At 39.8% G+C, this 19989-nt stretch overlaps 1 protein-coding gene across 12 annotated transcripts in view; it reads left to right on the top strand.

The window, feature by feature from the left end:
* dock7 (dedicator of cytokinesis 7) overlaps window positions 1-19928 on the top strand; it is a 48939-nt gene extending 29011 nt beyond the window's left edge. For 3 of the 12 annotated variants that reach the window (XM_006803987.3, XM_006803983.3, XM_006803981.3), the window contains 27 exons: window positions 1326-1415; window positions 2656-2751; window positions 2899-3039; window positions 3269-3382; window positions 3664-3831; window positions 3931-4070; window positions 4209-4378; window positions 4630-4808; window positions 4912-5094; window positions 5607-5742; window positions 6024-6120; window positions 8643-8739; window positions 8850-8984; window positions 9078-9230; window positions 9519-9677; window positions 9836-9936; window positions 10083-10275; window positions 10388-10531; window positions 10619-10750; window positions 12117-12131; window positions 15079-15204; window positions 15296-15385; window positions 15480-15716; window positions 15801-15944; window positions 16046-16152; window positions 17251-17418; window positions 19094-19928. In XM_006803987.3, coding sequence (XP_006804050.2) covers window positions 1326-1415; window positions 2656-2751; window positions 2899-3039; window positions 3269-3382; window positions 3664-3831; window positions 3931-4070; window positions 4209-4378; window positions 4630-4808; window positions 4912-5094; window positions 5607-5742; window positions 6024-6120; window positions 8643-8739; window positions 8850-8984; window positions 9078-9230; window positions 9519-9677; window positions 9836-9936; window positions 10083-10275; window positions 10388-10531; window positions 10619-10750; window positions 12117-12131; window positions 15079-15204; window positions 15296-15385; window positions 15480-15716; window positions 15801-15944; window positions 16046-16152; window positions 17251-17418; window positions 19094-19136 — 3558 coding nt within the window. In that variant the 3' untranslated portion in view covers window positions 19137-19928. Of the gene's footprint in view, window positions 1-1325; window positions 1416-2655; window positions 2752-2898; window positions 3040-3268; window positions 3383-3663; window positions 3832-3930; window positions 4071-4208; window positions 4379-4629; window positions 4809-4911; window positions 5095-5582; window positions 5743-6023; window positions 6121-8642; window positions 8740-8849; window positions 8985-9077; window positions 9231-9518; window positions 9678-9835; window positions 9937-10082; window positions 10276-10387; window positions 10532-10618; window positions 10751-12116; window positions 12132-15069; window positions 15205-15295; window positions 15386-15479; window positions 15717-15800; window positions 15945-16045; window positions 16153-17250; window positions 17419-17573; window positions 17594-19093 lie in introns of all 12 variants that reach the window. The other 9 variants (XM_006803980.3, XM_006803985.3, XM_006803978.3 and 6 more) reach the window with 5 other exon arrangements.
* The last annotated feature ends 61 nt before the right edge of the window (window positions 19929-19989 follow it).

Genomic DNA, 19989 nt, shown 5'->3' with positions numbered 1-19989 from the left:
TGCGGACCACATTTTGCTTTTTTAAAAATTCAAAGTACACATATTTCTAAACCACACACAAAGTGGCTAGTATCAAAGACTCTAAAGACAAAGACATAAAAGACCAAAACTTCAGAATATTACAGTATTCTGTTATACCTCAAGTCACAACCCTCCCATTAATCCCATACGTGGGAGTCACAGCCGCCTCCATGACCCTCCAGTCATGTTAGTCTTAGGTGTCAGCCCTCTTTGCGAATCACATCTAACACATCTCTTTTTTTCTCTGTATCTGCATTAAAAGTAGGCAAAATTAAGATGTATCTAAATATAGGCCAGAGCAATCCACGGTAGCAGTTTCTCATATATTGTTGACCTCTCTTCTAGGTTTACTGTGATCAGTCATTGCTAGCCTAAATCCAACACAATCTTTCAGAGAATAATTGGGTTGGTAGAGAAAACGAGAGTTGTGTTAGAATTCCATCAGCAGACTAGTCGTTCTTTTTTATGTTTTTTTTTTTTAAATTTATCTTTACCCCCCTTTTTTTTTAAATAAATAAATAAAAAAAAAAATCCCCTTTTCCCTCTATGGATTTCCTCTGCTCTCAGCTAGTTAACCTGCATGACCCTCTCCTAACACCCCTCATTTCAACCACAGTTCATTTATTTCTGGAGCATGGTATATCTGTGAGTGTGACTGTGCATCTACGTGTGTTGTCTTTGTCTGCCTCAATTTCCATCTTAATGTGATCTTAAGTCCTCTGTCATTTTAATTTGTCATAACATATTAATTTACACAAATATAAAAATAAATGGGCATATTGTAGCCATAGAATCACACCTAGCTTACCACAGTAAATGTGCATAGACTGGCAGAGCACATTCATAATAAGCATTTAGCATGGGATGTTGTCCAGCTACCTGCAATAAAACCATCTCTAAGGTCTTGTATTTACCTGGAGGGATGCAGAATGGCTCATTATTAAGCAATGGCTAGAGTGTTGCACAAAAGCATTATTAATGTTGAGACTACATTTGATTGCACTTTTGTGTAGCCATTTTGCATCTCTACCATAAGATGCTCAAACTATTGATGTATCAGCTGTTTTAGATTATGGGTGCAATGCTTTTCAAGTGCTGTGGTCCTGTCCTGTGTCTGTTGTTTTGTGTCTTCATGTATGAAAATGTCCAACAGATCACAAAAGTGTACGTGTGTGTGTGTGTGAGGGGGCTGTGTTACTCAGCACGCACGTTTTGCCTGTGTGCTGAGGAAGAAGGTGCAACCCCACTCTCTCGTTGCTCCTCCACTAACCTTGCTGTCACCGTTCCATTCATTCCACTCATAGGCCATGGAGCGCTGTGGCAATCGCATGTCTTCGCACACTGAGAGCGCCAGTTTCTTGCAAACTTTAACAGGACGGTTGCCCACAAAAAAGGTAGAGCCACTTGCACTGGGGGAGGAGCCGACCCCCAGCCACCTCTTGTCCTCCTCCTCCTCACCTGTCTTGTCTGTGGATGTGTGCCTCTGGATTGATTGATGTCGTATTTGGTTGTTGTGGAGTCTTGTTGAATGCTGTATGTCACCGATCTGCCTCTTGTTCTCAATATGAGGATATTTTGATGTGATGTGAATGTTGGTTGTAATCTGGCTAACACTGACTATTGGAAAGTCTTTTTTTATTGTCCACCGCTCAGTCAGGGAGTGCAAATTGTATTTGGTTTTCATTTAAAAAAAATTTGATACTGTTTGACTTTCAGTCAGGTGCTATGTTACCACAGGACATACTTACCAGTAAACATACAGACAGGTGGGTGGGTATGTTCAGTGTCTATCGGGGCAAAGTTTATAATTTTCACTTAGGTTGAAAAAATTCAATTTATAATAGAATTTTTAAGCAGGTCTAGTTTACTTGGTGTTTTATACCAAGCTGTGTGTCTTAAACTCTTTAATAAAATATTTCTTTCCAGTAGGCAGTACAATACAGGTTTAAAATGATATATTTAAGACTTACCAGTCTGATTAAAAGTCAGTATGTTAGCCAGACTTGTGGTGGATTTTAGTGTTGCATAAAATACACACAACTTGAAAAATGTTATTTTTGCATAATAAGATGACCAAATGTAAAAAAAACAAATACAAATGTTGTTCTTTGTAAAACTAGAATTATTTTTCTGTCTTTAAAAGAGAGAAATGTATTTTAGTCATATACATTAGGTCGCACTACAAAATACTGCAGTTTCCATGGTGAAAGAAGTGCATCATTTGTTAAAAGCAAAAATGTTGCACACGTCTATAACAGGTTTTTTTTTATTAATATCTAACTTTGTCTGCAATGAAGTTCATTTTCAGCTTTGGAGGAGCAGAAGCTTTACTGGGCTGTCTTGTTCTTTCATATAGAGAATCTAGTACGCGTTCTTATTTGTTCTATATTCCTGGTCACAACAGTTGATACCTGCTAGCAGGTTATGTCTGTGGCCAATCTAAAACTCCTTTTATGTCATAACCCATGAAAATAAATACATTTTGAGATCTATCTGACCAGGCAAACTAAGTATAGATTATGCTTGGTTACTTTTTCTGGTGCCTCACATTATCTCTGTCTGGCTGTACTGCTTTCCCTTTCCCTCTCTTGTCCATCCCTCTTTCTTTGTCTCTGTTTTGATTTTCTGACTCAGCTCTTCCATGAAGAGTTGGCTCTCCAGTGGGTGGTGAGCAGTGGAAGTGTACGTGAGGGTGCTCTGCAACAGGCCTGGTTTTTCTTTGAACTCATGGTAAGAAAACAAAATCTGGATAAAGTGTAACACATATGGGTCTGTCTGACATTGTTCTATTTGTGTAAAAATAAAAAATAATACTAATAATGATAATAAAACTTGCCAACAGCTTATGTTTTAACCCAATGAACACCTTTACCTCAGGTCAAGAGTATTATCCACCACCTTTACTTCACTGACCGCTTAGAGTCACCCAGGAAGAACCGTTTCCCAGAACGCTTCATGGACGACATCACAGCTCTGGTCAGCACCATCGCTGGTGACATTGTGTCTCGCTTCCAAAAGGTAAATAATGACCCAGTTCTGTGTCTTGAGGTGTTTGTAAGAGAATTTGCAGGATTATTATATATGGAAAAGTTGGAAAAAGGAATCTTATGAGTTGTTAAAACTGTAAAAGAAGTTGTATGTTCATATATTTTTGTCATTTCTGGATAATATTTTGTGGCATATTAAGTTTGGAGGTGTAATTTCCAAGCCCTTGACATGTATAAAGCATGTTTTCTCATCCGTTCAGGATCTGGAGCTGGTGGAGAGGCTGAACATGAGCCTGGCCTTCTTTCTCAATGACTTGCTGTCAGTTATGGACCGAGGTTTTGTCTTCAGCCTGATTAGGGCATACTGGAAACAGGTAAATGAGTTTGTTTTTCTCTGTCTTTTGGTTTTTAGTTTTTAAATTGCCATGGCTGTCAGGATCAGTATGACTGAAAAAAAGCCATGTGAGTGCCGAAATTTCTGATTAGGCCTTCATTAAACTATTTAAAGCGTGGGTCTCCTTTTTGTGCATTTCAGCTTTATTTACAGCACTATAACAGCCTAATATGTGATGACATTTCAACACTTTCTTTTACTGCACATGCTCCATTTTTGTTTTTGATATGTAAATGAGTATTTTCTGTTACCTTTTTCTAGGTGTCCACAAAGCTTTATGCTTTACAGAACCCAACCCTGGAGTCTTTGCGGCTTGATTTCTTAAGGATTGTTTGCAGTCATGAACACTACGTCACCCTCAACCTGCCCTGCAGCCTGCTCACACCACCTGCCTCTCCTTCTCCCTCTGTGTCCTCAGCAACATCGCAGGTCAATTTTTACTCTTGGCTGACACTCTGAAAATTTCAGCGTACAGATGTTAGATTTATGTACAGTCAAACTATTAATAGTGTCTCTTATCTCTCACAGAGCTCTGGCTTCTCCACACACGTCCAGGACCAAAAGATAGCCAACATGTTTGAGCTGTCTGTCCCCTTCAGAGAACAGCATTATCTGGCTGGACTGGTACTGTCTGAACTGTCAGTAATACTGGACCCAGACAATGAGGGGTGAGAAGATGTTTTAATTAAGATTCTAAATGTGAATGTGTTTTATTGTCTGAATCTTCCCGTGATTGAGCTGAAACATTCCATTTCGCTTCCTTTTAAATTTGTTTTGCTTCTTCTCTTTCGTATTGTGTGCTGTAGGATGTTCGGTCTGCATAAGAAGGTAGTGAGCGTCGTTCACAACCTCCTTTCCAGCCACGACTCTGATCCTCGCTATGCCGACCCTGAAGTCAAGGCCCGTGTTGCTATGCTTTACCTGCCTCTCATCAGCATTGTCATGGAGGCACTGCCTCAACTCCACGATTTTACAGGTACAGGTGACAAGTTTTAGTATGAAGCAGCTTAAGAGTTAGCAATGTACGAATCATTTGATTACTTTTTGAGTTTTTTTTTTTCAAACCTTTACATTAGTTTAAATATTTTCTCAGGTCTTCTTTCAATTTTGTCAAGATAATTTCCTTATCAAAACGCAAATTCATTATCTTCCTCAGTTTTTATCTTTGTCTGCTGTCTCATGTCTGATTATTTGGCAACTTATGTTCTTTCCTTTTTGTTTTATTAGAGTCACATAATCAGTGGGGTCGACCGGGCGGCCCTCAGGGGGCAGCTGTAGGCACCAGCGGAGAAGAGACAGAGGGAGAAGGTAACAGCATGATCAGTCAGACTGTCGCCATGGCAATAGCAGGCACCTCAACCGCATCTCCGATGTCCCGACCGAGCAGCTTCTTGCTCAACTCGCAGGTAATTTCCTGCAAGACACAGTGACTGTATCAATTTATCTGCAGTTAATGGAAATATCTCAGTGCCGTGTGCTGCTTCCTCCTTTTGTGTTCTCGCATTCCAGGCGAGTCGTCAGCACGGGAGCTTCTCAGCCGAGTCCAGTCGGAGCCTGCTGATCTGTCTGCTGTGGGTGCTAAAGAATGCTGATGAGCTAGTGTTACAGAAATGGTTCACAGACCTGTCAGTGTCCCAGCTCAACCGCCTTCTGGATCTCCTCTACCTCTGCGTCTCCTGCTTTGAATACAAGGTAACATCAACAATCACTGCCTAACAGTTTGAGCTAATTAAGCATTAATTACCCACCTGAGAGCGCACTGCATACTGGGGGAATCTACATTGTGGGTTACGTCCACCTCTCCTGTTTATTTTCTATATTAAAATTGGGGGCACTCATGAGCCTGGATAATATTTCTGATTGAAACTTGGTGAAACTACAAAACTAAACTTTTGCATGTGCTCTAGTACTAACTTAACTAAAAATATTTTCACATTTACCATCTAACTTTACATTTCTTTTCAAAAGGTTCTATTTTAATTATCTTAATTATCTATTTCCTTCTGTGTGTTTCAAGCTCTTTATGCTATGCTGTGTGTTTGTTGTTTGCTGTGCTGTGCTTGCATATTTGCTTTTCATGCTACTAACCCGCTTTGCTTGCTTGGTGCTTCGCTGCAAGTAACTTCCCTGCTGTGTGTGTTCTCTGTCCGTCCATTCACCCTCTACCTCATGGATACAAGGCCCATGTTGTGTTCACCATGCAGGGGAAGAAGGCGTTTGAACGCATGAACAGCCTAACCTTTAAGAAATCCAAAGATATGAAGGCCAAGCTGGAGGAAGCCATACTGGGCAGCATTGGGGCCAGACAGGAAATGGTGCGACGCAGCCGGGGGCAGCTAGGTGAGATTTAAACTTCAGGCACACTCACACAGTTGCAGGTAGGAAGAAATAAGAAATGCTGAGAAGCAGAATTTAAGGATTACACCAACACTTATAATAATCAGTGTATTCTGCTTTTTCTCCTGGACACAGGTGCATGCATACATACGTGTATTTAGCTGTACCTTTTGAAAGTACTGTAAATATAGCTACAGCCAGTTTGTCACGTTTTTTGTGTGCAGGGAGCCTCTTTCATCACAGTTTAAAAAAGACACGGTAAATAATGTTTCCCCATCATCTAGAGCGGAGTCCATCTGGCAGTGCTTTTGGCAGTCAGGAAAACCTTCGATGGAGAAAAGACATGACCCACTGGAGACAAAACAGCGAAAAGATGGACAAGTATGGTCTTTTGAACTGTTGAAGGGCATTTTTCTGATTACTGTTTCATGCACAAAAAAACACAACAGTTTTTTAATAATCTAAGGAGCTTGCAAAGAAAAACGACTGGACTTCTTTAAGTTTCTTGAAGACATTCACCTCTCAGAAGTTTCTTCAGTTCTAAGACCAAATGGTAGCGAGTCCAAGGTATTTAAGCCCTAGTGGGAGTCTCCATAATCTCCACTGCCTCGGTTGTAGGTATGCAATTGAAAAGTGAGACCACATCAAAGGACACAAGAAGTCCAGTTGTTTTTCTTTCCAAGCTTCTTAGATTACCATGACCTGGATGACTGAGGAACTACACATACATGTTTTTTAATGGCATTGTGGAACTTTATTCTCTTAGGGACACATGCACGAGTCAGGTCTGTTTCCAATTGCATTTTAAATTTACACAAAATAGGCAAAAGTTGAACTAAAAAGCTGGTCCCATTTCTCAGTAATGCTGCAAATAAAGCACTCAAGAGAAAGACACTCTAACAAGGTAAAAGACTTAAAGTTCAAAATGAACCTCAGATAGTGGAAAACCATGAGATTGAAATGTTTTTTCTTTCATGTATGAAAAGAATCTCAAAGATTTCTCATCAGTCCAGATATAAAGTTTGGCTTCATGGTCATATTCATTTTTTGTGGCACCACTCTATTATTGCATCTTTATTTTGATTTAACAGTAAATTGTTTGCCTATACCCTTTACAGGATGCCACTTCCAAGGTTTGGACAATGTACACAGTGGATTTTAAATGAAGCAATCAATATGTGATTGAAGTGCAGACTTTTAGCTTTAATTCGGGGTGTTTAACAACTTTGTTGTATGTAGTTTCACATTTTTAAAGACAAAAAAGGAATTGACTGACAAGGAGTTTTTCTTCACGAGGTCTGATCCCACATTTTGCAGTGACAAAAGATTCGAAACTGGTTCCAAGTGTTGGAAGCCAGAACAGAAGCACATGGAGAAGGAGAGAATGAGCTCGTGATCCAAATCACATGATGATGAGGCAGTGTTTTTACATTGCATATATATGCATTGGGGACTACATATAAAATAATTTCTAACTTTTGTTAAACCCTTTGAATGAAATCTGAAGGTCTGCACTTCAGTCAGGTTTTGATTTTTTTATTTAAAATCCACTGTAGTGGTGTACAGATGCAGTTATGCAAAAAACAGTCCCAACTGTTAACTTAAGAATACATGCCCATTGCAAACACGTTGTTATTTTGTGATGTACTTGTGTACATCACACATGACTATGCTAACGTTGCCATGTTCAAGCAACAACTAAAAGTATCTCTATAACACGGGAGCTTAAAGCTTGAAGGTTTTGCATCTTTTTGCCAATATTTTTTGTCCGATGATGACAAAAAATATAGCATTATGTCTTTTTGTTTTACTGTTTTAATTTTAATTCCTGTTCTTTTATCATTTCTGCTCCAGCATTTGTCTTCTGTTAATTTCCTTTTGTTCTCTCATGTCACTGTGTGTTAATGTAGGAGTCACAGATCAGTCAGGTATTGTATGGTCCACATTTGCTGTGTGCTCCTTTAAATTCCTCCCTGCTTTAGTGCCTCTTTTAAGGTGTACTGCCATGCATGTGGGAAGTCCGACAGGTGAAGTGGATGCAGACTGAACTGATTAGCTTGTATTTGATTCTTAGCTTTCACCAAGTCATGAACAGTTTTTCGAATTAACATAATTTTGAGTGAGATACTTTAACACTTTAGCAACTAATGCAATCAGTGATTTGTTCACATTCATTTCCTTTCCATTTTAACTTAAGTTCACACATGCACATCAGAGCACCAAGAGAGTCCCCCTGATCCTGGCCCTGACCCTCAAATCCCTTGTCCCATCAGTCCCTCTGTCCTGGTAACAACAAACTCTGCATTGGGGTTGGTAGTGGTTGCAGTGGGCCTGTTCTGCTTTTTAACCAGTGTGCTTGTTTTTCTGGGGTCCCGACTGATGTTGCTCCCTGGTTGATGTTGCTGGGGGGAAAGTCAAATGTGGCAAAAGCTTTTTTCTTATCGGTCACCTATTCAGTTCTGGATTGTTTCAGATGCTCAATCACAGGCATTTTAGAACATGTAGACTAACAAAATAAAAGTCACTGCGTTCTTCTTGTAGATCAGGAATAATGGGTTGCTTTTTTCTAACTTTAAATTATGCCAGTCTTTTAATCCCTTTCATATTTCCTCTAAGAAAAGAGCAGATAGGTTTAGGATAACTGTCTCTCAGTGTAGGGCTTTCTTTGATTTTGCCAGAAAAAAACCAAATAGCGTAAACATACTGTTTTGTGTTTTAGACACAGCTGGCTGACCATCCACACCACACATAACATGTTTTTCCTCTAAATTTTCTTCATTGTTCATGATTCTGTGCAGTGGATTAATGTGGTGACTGGAAGCTCACGCAGCACTCAGTGGCACATCATCAACACCGCAATGTATGAGTTCAGTTTGTGACGGCGTCGTCTTGTGTCTTTGCAGGACGAGAGCAGAGCTGGAACATGAAGCTCTTATTGATGGTAATCTCGCAACAGAGGCCAATTTAATAATACTTGATACTCTGGAGATTATTGTACAGGTATGTAAGCGAAGAAGACGTATCCACACTAAATGGAAACAGGCATATATTCCCAGTCAGGCTGTGTTCAGAGGCCTATTACAGCTGCTTATAAGTCCTTTTCCCTCCAGACGGCATCAGTGACAGAATCCAAGGAGAGTATCCTGGGTGGAGTGCTGAAGGTGCTGCTCCACAGCATGGCCTGCAACCAGAGCGCCCTCTACCTTCAGCATTGTTTTGCCACACAGAGGGCCCTGGTATCTAAGGTTAGACTACTGGGCTTTCTTTATGTGTGAAGCATGCTTATTTCATCGTCCAGGCTTACATAGTAATAAATACTTCTCTCTCTGCCTGTGTAGTTTCCCGAACTACTCTTTGAGGAAGAAACAGAGCAGTGTGCTGATCTGTGTCTGCGACTGCTGAGGAGCTGCAGCAGCAGCATAAGCACGATCAGATCCCATGCCAGTGCTTCCCTCTACCTCCTCATGAGGCAAAACTTTGAGATTGGCAATGTAAGTACAGAGGTGATGGGTTGAACAAGTTAGAGCTGTGAAATGTGGCTGTACTATTACAAATAACATATTTGTTAACTTTAATTCACCTGGTTTATCTGAATACCAAACTGTGCAGTCATAGCAAACTTTAGTTCAGTTACTGATGTATGCATTATTAAAAGCAGACTTTGTGCTAATATCTTTTTAGAAATTATATATATAGTGTTTCCTTCTCTCTTCATATGTCGGTAGAAAGCCAACAACTTTGACAACATGTGTGTTTTTTCATTTTGCTTGAACTTTTAGAACTTTGCAAGAGTAAAGATGCAGGTGACAATGTCTCTTTCCTCGCTGGTTGGAACATCTCAGAATTTCAATGAAGAGTTCCTCCGTCGCTCTCTAAAGACCATCCTTACCTATGCAGAGGAGGATCTGGAGCTGAGGGAGACCACGTTCCCAGATCAGGTACTGGGTTCGCTATTTAGTTGTTTTCCATCACTGCTCGAAAAGGGAAAATATCCAGATTGCTGCTGATGTGATTCTGTGGACCTTTTACTTTGCAAACATGTCATCATCCCGGAGAAGGAGCTTCTTTATCCTGAGCCGTATTTTCTTGCTTTCAGGTTCAGGACCTTGTTTTTAATCTGCACATGATCCTGTCTGACACAGTGAAGATGAAGGAACACCAGGAAGATCCTGAGATGTTGATAGATCTCATGTACAGGTGCAAAACCCATGTGCAATGGAGCGATTTCTTTTGATTACTTATAAGAGCATTTATTCATTGTAGTTGGTTAGTTAGTCAATATCTGGTTGTGGGTGTGATTTCCTGTGTGGTCTGTGTGTGCATTTGCATTTGTCCACTTAAAGGATTGCGAAAGGTTACCAGACATCTCCAGACCTGCGGCTGACGTGGCTCCAGAACATGGCTGGAAAGCACTCTGAGAGAAACAACCATGCTGAGGCTGCTCAGTGTCTGGTGCACAGTGCTGCCTTAGTGGCAGAATACCTAAGCATGCTGGAGGACCGCAAATATCTTCCTGTAGGCTGTGTCACCTTCCAGGTAGGAGCATTCCTGTGGGATTGTTTGTGCACATGTCTCTCCTCTACAGAAACACATTTTTTACAATGACCGTGCATGCACCATAACCGTCATGTGTGGTTATGTGCTCTAGAATATTTCTTCAAATGTGCTGGAGGAATCTGCGGTCTCTGATGATGTAGTGTCACCAGACGAGGAGGGAATCTGTTCAGGGAAATATTTCACTGAGATCGGTCTCGTGGGTCTCCTAGAGCAGGCTGCTGCCTCTTTTTCCATGGTGAGAGATGGAAACATGAACCGATGCTTATTTCTTTGTTTTGTTTTTTTACCTGCTATTATTTAAAATAATTGTTCATCCTTCCAGGCCGGCATGTATGAGGCTGTGAATGAGGTTTATAAGGTACTGATCCCGATTCACGAAGCCAACAGGGACGCAAAGAAGCTAGCCACCATACATGGTAAACTACAGGAAGCTTTTGGCAAAATTGTTCATCAGGTAAACACACACACACACACACAATGTAGACTACTTCTTCAAATCACAACTCTCAGCAGTTTGTGGTGCCAAGCTGACACTGAATTTATGCAATTAAATTCTAAGATTAATTCAGTGTGACCCAGATTTATTGTTTTCATTGTCTAACTTCTGCTATGAGAAGATTAAATTTGGGATACACAAGGTTACTTCTGTTTTCGTTTTTCTTATGTAAATCCACCAAAGCTGTTTTTATAAATAAATTCCAGACAGTGTCAGGAGAATCGGGTCAGGAAATTGTCTGGAGCAGTCCATGTCAGATACCTTATCGCTGCTGGAAATACTCCATTTGTTTGTTGTTTTTTTTTTTTATGTGGCACAATGCCTGGGTAGAGGGTGCAGGAGGCAGGGCTTAAAGGAATTCTCCAGAAAGTCATGGGCTCTCTTCAAACATAGTTTTAATTGGACATTCATAGACTTTGTTCTATGGAGCTAGCAGGGCAAAAATCGTTTCATATTTATAATGCTTGCTTTGCGTTCTCACATGCGGCTCATCCAAAAAAAATTGCTTGAGTGAACACAATTTAAGACGTGTGCGGTTGAATTAGAGTTAAGTAATTATGGTATATCAAGATCGGCACTTAAAATGAAAAGGAGAATTTTTTTTTGTCACTGTCATATGAATATATGCACAAGTACACTTTTCTCACACAGATTAACTGTCATGTTAAACAGCCAGTGTAGATGGTATCAAGGCCAATTAACAAAAAAGAATGTTAGGAGCAAAGCTTCTTATGTGCAGGACTTTCAAAATGTACATACATCAGTCTCGATATGAGTCACTACACAGAAAAACAATGGATTCCAGTTAATGTTGCGTACACACCAGCTGTCACAGACACAGCTTTGCATGATCTTATCAGTTGGCAGTTAAATCCTAGTATATTTATTTATGCCTGATACCCACCATGCTTTACTTTTCTGTGAAGTATGAACTTAAGCATGCATGACATTTTGGATTCCAGCTGTGTTTTTTTTCTTTGTATCTTTTGTTAAAGGCCAGTTGTGTGGATTGTGTGACACAGACGGGTTACAGTCATCTGGTGTGCAGAGCAACTGCTCTTGCAAAGCAGACTTTTTCATAGTGACAAAAACATTCATGTGTAAAGAAAGCATCCCTGTTTTTCTGTTTGTTTGTTTTTTAAAGAATATTTCTGTCACACGCTCTGTTCTCCAGCTCGACAACTTAGTAACCTGGATTCGTTTCAAAGCGTTCATTCTCCTTATTGTAACATCCTTTGTATGTGTGTGTGTGTGTGCGTGTGCGCGTGTCGGAGGGCGTATGCGTCTTGTCGTTCACATGTCCTGTATTCTCTTTGTTACGCAGAGTACTGGCTGGGAGGTAGGTGACTAAACAGCTCCTGCTTGGCCCTGCTCATGTGGTTTATCTTTTTGTATTTTCTTTTTATTTACTCTCATCTTTTTATTTGCTAGCTGTTGGCATTCTTCTTCTTTGTTACATACATCCAAATCCATTAACATCTGCAGACAACATCAACTGTCTGCCCCTTTACCCTCTGGGGACGCTCGCTGTCTAAGCAACAACACCCTTCACCATTTTCCTCTCTCCTCACTCTTCTTACACTGCAAGAGGAGCTTGTGTTTGTGTCTTTTTTTTTTTTATTATTCTTTACATGTGACAGTGTTGACAGGCTGTGCATGGGAGCCACGGTGTGTGACACTAATGATAAAAGTCTCAGCGAATGCATCACCTGCACAATCCACCGTTTTACCCCCTCCATTCCTCATCTTCTATGTGTCTGCTGGGTGTGTCGGTGGGCACACACGCGCATCAGCTGTCACACTTCATCTCATCTTCAACCACAGGGCTCGATTTCAGTGCACTGTTTTGACATGAAAGGTGTCTGTTAGCCATCCCGCTGTAGCCGTGGGGTCATTCTTGCCACACACAATTAAATGAGCCTTTTAACACGCAAGGTGCTGCAGACATTGGGTCGAGGCTGGAACCAAATTCTCCAAAGGCAGTTTGTTTTCTAAGAGGGTTCAACTCACAGTAATCTCAGGATTACTTGATTTATCCCTTTTGATTTTGATTGGTTGTTATTCTTGCCCTTTCTTTTAATAGTTTAAACTAAATCGACCCCTGACTTTTGTTTCATGCATTCTGTCCCTTTGTTAACAGTATTAACCTCTGAGTTCTCATGGTCTGTTGCATGAATTGGACAGAGCACAGGAAGCGCACTGAGCGTGCATGGTGTGTTTCCGAGGGTTGTGGATTATTTGTTTTTTCCCCTCACTTTTGTTTTTTTAAATTCTTCGCTGTCTGCCTTTGCATGATCTGGATCCTCCACAATGAGTTTCTGTTCGTTCTCACAATCAGTGGAGATATTTTTACTGTTGTGTGTTAGTTTGTGTTGTTTTTAAAATTCTCTGGAGGAACCCAATCCTGATTAAAATTTGTTCTGTTTTTTTTTCCTTTTTGATTTCCCTGGTTGCCGACCCTTCCTTCCTTCTTTACTTAATTGTGTCTTGTGGTAAGTTTCTTAGTTTACAGGGTTTCCTTAATTACTGTTTAAAAACATTTTCAAATCAGTGGTTTAACTAGCAATACATGACTTGTATCTTTTCCGATATTCCCTTAAGTTACCCCGATGCTTTATCTAAACATCTTGTGCATCAAGTTGTGTAGCATTTGCCTCAGATTTTCACATCATTTTCCTTTTTCCTGCCATACACGCACTTACACACTGGGCACTCACGGTGTACCTGCTGATTGATTGTGGGGCTTCCTTTTGGATGTTTCTTTTCAAGTAGAGGTCTAAGCAAAAAAAAAAAAAAAATTGGAGTTGATGGATGTTTTTCCTGTCAACAACAAAAGATGTAACGGGGTGGTTGAGGTTGAAGTAGTTTTTGCCTTGTTTTGTTTCACAAACTTTTTCCCCTCCCGCTCCGTCTTTCTTTCTTTTTTTGTTATCTGTCTGTTTGTGACTGTAAGGCTTCTATTTAGAAAACTTTGGTGCTGCTTTGATCTGTGAGCTTGAGCTGTTTTTATTCTTAACATGGGCAAAAATTGCACACATGAAGAACACAAGCACTTACAAGCTGGGTGCAAAGGAGATGTTGAGTTCATGTTGACAACAATAGATACATTTCAGACACTGCGGGGTATTTCTTGGCTTAGATTGGGATTTTTCACAAAAGCACATTTGTGCTTGCGTAATAAAGGCAATTCATCTGCATTCCTCGTATTTGTTATAATTATATAGATTTTCTAGTGATTTCTGACCATTTTATAAACCCAGATGTCTACTGTGTTTACTTACAGTGGACCTTGTGTGTTTCTTTATTTTTGGCTTATATACTGTTATAATAGCTATAACAGCTGCAGCACAGAAGCCCCACCCACATACTTTTCAAACCTTCTGATTGCAAGAATGCAGTCAGTCAGAAGAAAGTGTGCTTAAAAAGAGAGGGCTTGAAAGGAAAAGAGCTAAACCTGGCACTTTTTTCTTGCTGATGTTTGACCTAGTTTGCTTGGTACTTGAGCCTGACTAATCTATTAGCAGGCCAGTATTATCGCCCGATATTAGCTATTTGACAGTCGGTATTTGTATTTTAAATAACTGCTTGGTGAAAAAGAAAAATGTAAAGAAGAGATGGAAGAAACACTCTTCTATTTGTTATTGCATAGTTTGTCCACCAGAGGGCACTGTGCAACTTCCCAGAGTCAGGTAGAGAGCAAACAAGTAAATAAGCAACTACATATAACAAATTGTGTAGTTATTTATTTTATGGGATTTTTCTTTCAGTCGATATATCAGAAGGTCGGATGTTTAAATGACAAAATATCAATATTTGTTTCGGCTTTAAAAATGCTTGCTACCTGCCTGAGTTCTGTCAGGTCCTTAACTGCGGTGGAAAAGCTGCTGAACAACCTTTTTTTTAAATAAACAAAAAACAGGTTGTTGAAATCACATACTTTCTGTCTGAACCTTCAGTACACTCACATACAGCTTGTTGCAACTTTTAGAACAGAACCAACAGATTTAATCACATACTGCATGAAACTTCTAATAGTTGTTGTTATATATGTAGCTATATAGCTACATATATATCAGATTGTAGGCATACCATTTCTTTCAGTGAACTATAACCTTTTTCTGTCATCTTTGCCTCTGTGAAGAGAGCTGTAAAATCTAATAAAGTAAAAATAAACAAATGCTTACTGTTCCACAGTATATCACAGTATGCTGTAGCAGGGTGATGGTGTTCTGCCTCGTTTTTAACCCATTTATCAATGTTTCCCTCTGCTTGTTCAGGATGGAAAGAGAATGTTTGGTACTTACTTCAGAGTTGGATTTTATGGTACGAAGTTTGGCGACTTGGATGAGCAAGAGTTTGTGTACAAAGAGCCTGCCATCACAAAGCTGGCTGAAATCTCTCACAGGCTAGAGGTAAACTATGCTGTGCTCACGTTCTCTCTCTATGAGTCTAATCGTTTTCTGTGAAAGAGTAAAATGTTCTGTTCTTCGTCTTTTCTGGTAGGGTTTCTATGGGGAGCGATTTGGAGAGGACCAGGTAGAAGTCATTAAGGACTCCAACCCTGTGGACAAGTGCAAGCTGGACCCAAATAAGGTTTAGTGTTGATAAATGAGATGAACATATGTTAAATGGATGGAAATGGTCTTAGTTAAAAAAAAAACCAACCCAAAAACATTTCTTACTGTAGGCATTCATCCAGATCACATACGTGGAGCCGTACTTTGACACTTACGAAATGAAAGACCGCATCACATACTTTGACAAGAACTACAACTTGAGACGTTTCGTCTACTGCACTCCTTTCACCCTGGATGGGCGAGCACACGGGGACCTGCACGAACAGTTCAAACGCAAGACCATCCTCACCACCTCCCACGCCTTCCCGTACATCAAGACACGGATCAACATCATCCACAAAGAGGAAGTAGGTCTACAGTCTGCCTGCTCTTCACAGGCAAATTCCACAAATGTTCAGCCTTTTCATGCAACCACTCTGTCACTCTTCCAGATTATATCCACACCGATAGAAGTGGCAATAGAGGACATGCAGAAAAAGACTCAGGAGTTGGCATTTGCCACCCACCAGGACCCTGCCGATGCCAAGATGCTGCAGATGGTCCTTCAGGGATCAGTAGGCACAACTGTAAACCAGGTAAGGTTTTGAATTTTTAGCATGCAACAACTGTTAGTTACAGCACTACTGATTCATAAAACTGAAAGCTGATGTTTATGAGATTGTTCTGTTTTTCCAAGGGTCCTTTGGAGGTAGCTCAGGTGTTCCTGTCGGAGATCCCCAGTGACCCAAAATTGTACAGACACCACAATAAGCTTCGGCTCTGCTTTAAAGACTTCACCAAAAGGTATGGATTGTCCTTCCTCTAGGCAGAAGTTGAAACCTTCTCCTCTCACCCTGTACAAGCTGTAAAAATGATATGATACCACTGATGGTTGCTGTGTTGCTATATAACCAGACTATCCAGTCGTTAAGTGATGACGTGACGAATCCTACTTCCGGGCCTAAAGTAGTCTGCGTTTAATATGGCTTTTGTGTTGTTAACATGTTTAATATTATGTCTTTTCTTCTATTTAATCTCAAAAAGCTTCTAAAACAGTCAGTGATCACTGTTGACCTCCCTCGGCTTTTATTACCGCTAATCATTTAAGCTCAGTTTTTAAAACCTTAGGATGTAACTACAGCACAGCCCATGCAGCAGTATATGAATGACTAACCTCGTATTGTGGATGGATTATCTCAGTTGTTCTCCTGGCTGAAGTTTGGACCTTTTACAGCATCCTGCCATGCGATTACATTTGTTCCTGACCACCGAGAACACTCACGTTAACTTTTATCGAGTGGAAAAAAAGTTAGCTTGTTTATATTATGCTAACATAGCTGTGTCGCTAGCGGTCACGTAGCACATCATTATAAACCAGCTAGCCCAACTTCAGTAACCCTAGAAACGTCACTGCTGTTTAGCTTTGTCTTCATTTATGTTGGAAGTGATAACAGAGCTGTACGTTTGAATTTGTTTCCAAAACCCCGCAGTCAGGACATGCTATATTGTATTTAGATAGAAGCTAGCAAGCTAACTTCCGGCTAACTTCTAACTCCGTTAAATGTCATAAATTCCATTTTCATGGATGCCTGGATGTTAAACTCAATTGTTACATCTGGTAGAGCAGAACGCTGATCATTTTATTAAAGATGAAAGACTTTAGACAGTTTTTCAACTCTCAGTAATGCCATAGTGATCATTTGATATATGGACCTGCAGCGGAGTTTAGGCCCAGACACGGCTAGTGATGTCAGACTTAACAACCGGATAGCACCCAAGTGCTATAAGTTTTCACTTCACTCACCAAATTTGTTTTGACTTGCAGTCGATCATTTTATTTGAAACAGAGAACACGTGCTGTGTATTTACATAACAGTATCGCACTATATTTCCCTGTCTAAGGTGTGAGGATGCCCTACGCAAAAACAAGAGCCTGATTGGTCCAGACCAGAAGGAGTACCAGAGGGAGCTGGAGAGGAATTATCACCGGCTGAAGGAGGCACTGCAGCCTCTCATCAACAGGAAGATCCCCCAGCTATATAAGCCTGTACTGCAGGTCAACTCGCACAGGTAGGACCAAGCTGGCTTTCTCTCCATGTGTATGTACGATGTGAGTGAGAGTAGAGATTAATTTCTTGGTTGTTAAGTTAAATCAGTCTTTTTTTTAAAAAAAATTGTTTTGCTTTTGTTTTGTTTTGTTTTTTGCTTCTGTAAAAACGATGCAGCAAACGGACAGCTTGACAAGGTACTTTGGACTTCTCGGAGTACATTTTGTGTTGTGTTTTTGGGTTTTTTTCGTTTGCATGTTTCTCACTGTTCAGGTTAGAGGGAAATGCTTTCAGTTTTAATTCTGAAATTAAAAATGAATTGGATTTGTAAATGTTTTAGGATACATCATACTTTTTTTCGTGCAACTTTATTTATCAGTTAAGAATTTACCTGTTGTATGAACAGAACAACCAAGCCACACACAGACTTAGTAAAATCCGAATGAATGCAATTACCTTTTATTTATAAAGCACCAATTCACAACAAGTTGCCTAAAGGGACTTTATATTGTAAGGAAGAGACCCCACAGAACATCATTTTTTCAGTGTGTCCGTTCATTTTATTAATTACTTATATTTTTTATCAAGGATGTCGAGCATTTGTGATTTTGTTTACAGATTTACAGATAAAAAGTGTAGTGATGGAAATATACGTATATGTATATGCTTTGCAAGGCTTTAAAATTGCAGCAGCCAAAATTAGCTGCAGTTTGGCTGGGCAACTTCTTTATGTTGCCATTGGACACAAAAAAGGCTCGAGAGCACGGCGTAGCTAATTATAAAAAACGGTGGATTTATCGAGAGCACACCGAAGTTGTCTCTCTAGTGATTCCACAGCAGTACAAGAGCATCATCTGTTGACGTAATGACGTATAACCTCGGTACGTAAACATAACAGTGTTAGAATAGTTAACAATAATAAACAAAAACGAGAGGCAGTTTGTTCTGACAAAATTAAACATGTAGCATTTTCAAATCTACTACAAATACTTTGAACAATCACAGGCAGTGGGCTACAGATCAAATACTACATTACATAACTCAATCATCTCCAGTCAGAAAAAACGTGTATTCCCTGATTCATTGGTAAGGGGGTCTAGCTGTTGCTGAGTGAAATTGGTTGCACTAAAAACATCTGCAGGTTGTTGCAAGCCGTCTGCAGTTTTTCATTTAAGATGCAGATGCTATTTACTCTCAGAGCTGTTGTAAATCTTGAAATAGTGCAGCGCAAACTGGAAAACGGAAAATGGCTAGCAACTGCCACCAATCACTTGCCAAACAGTCGCAGAATATACAACCAGTGGTTGCCTGGCAGTCACTGACCACGCCCCAAGGCCTCGGTTAATGGGACATTCAAAATTAAGTCCACAGTGACTGACAGCAAAGTCTAGCAACTACAGCAACCAGAGAATACATAGTTTTCCCTCACAATATGTTGCCTGGTGGTTACTCTAGGCCTGTGAGATGGGTCAGCATTGATTTGTAGCATGTATGAAGCATGTGTTATATGCTTGTGCTCGTCTTGTGAGAAGGTAGAGCTACAGGAAGTCAGCTATTTTCACATACTAGGCTTTTCTAGATTTCTTCCTACTGCAGCTTTAACATTTCAGGTCAGCTTCTCGTGACAGCTCAAAATTCTTAGTATTTTATTTCTTTTTTTTGGTCCTCGTTAACATCTTTTTGTTTTTAATTTGCAGAGATTCCTTCAGCAGAATGAGTCTTCGCAAGCTTGACATTTGAAGATGAAGAGAACTACACACAAGCGCACCTGTACACCTACACAAACACTTAACCGAAACTGCAATATTAATTTATTCTCCAGTGTAAATAGGAGTGTCTCTTGAAAGTTGGTCAGTGTTTGGAAAAAAGCGTGTTTAAACAAAAGGTTGAAAAGACTTGCAGCTTGGTACGTCATTCCAGTGTCTTAATTTGTTTACAGACAAACTGTTACACAATCAGCGCAGCAAACAAGTGGAACTTCAAATTAAAGAGATACCTTGGCATTTAGAATTTCTTTTTGCTAGTCATTTCAGTAGGTAACAAGTGCTTATACTGTCCCCATGCTACCTTAAAATAACAAAAAACAAAGCTCATGTCAGCACTCACTCTTGGAACCAGTAGAAATGGCTGCAAGCTATGAAGAATGCTTCAGAGTTCTGTATTTCAGTAAAGTGCCAAAAAAAAAAAAAAAACCCTTCTTTTCTGCCAAATTCTTACAATTTTAAAAGTCAAGGTGTCTTTTTAATTATGTACGATGTGTCAAAAATAAACTGTACTCAATTTTCATGTGTGCACTTTTTTTTTTAATGGTGTAGCATTGCATTTTACAACTTGAAAGTTTATGTAATGCAAAGTGGGAGAGAAACCTTAAAACATGCAAAAAAATTGTACCAGTATTTATCATGATGCTTTATTATTGTTTTTAGTTGAGGCGCCAATGTTTTAAACTTAGGTACTTTAAACCTCATTGTATAATTTTATGTAGTTTTGTTTTATTTTAAATATTTTACTAAATAAATATTTTAATGTTCAGGTGGTCTGATGTGATGTTTCTGTGTTATTACGGACTTTGAGGTAAGTCGGCCAGAAACCA

Source organism: Neolamprologus brichardi, chromosome 17 (assembly GCF_056152115.1).
Source record: "Neolamprologus brichardi isolate AB-2024 chromosome 17, ASM5615211v1, whole genome shotgun sequence".
NCBI classification, from domain to species: Eukaryota; Metazoa; Chordata; class Actinopteri; order Cichliformes; family Cichlidae; genus Neolamprologus; species Neolamprologus brichardi.
The sequence above is the reverse complement of the archived record's forward strand: the minus strand, read 5'-3'. Positions and strand labels throughout refer to the sequence as shown.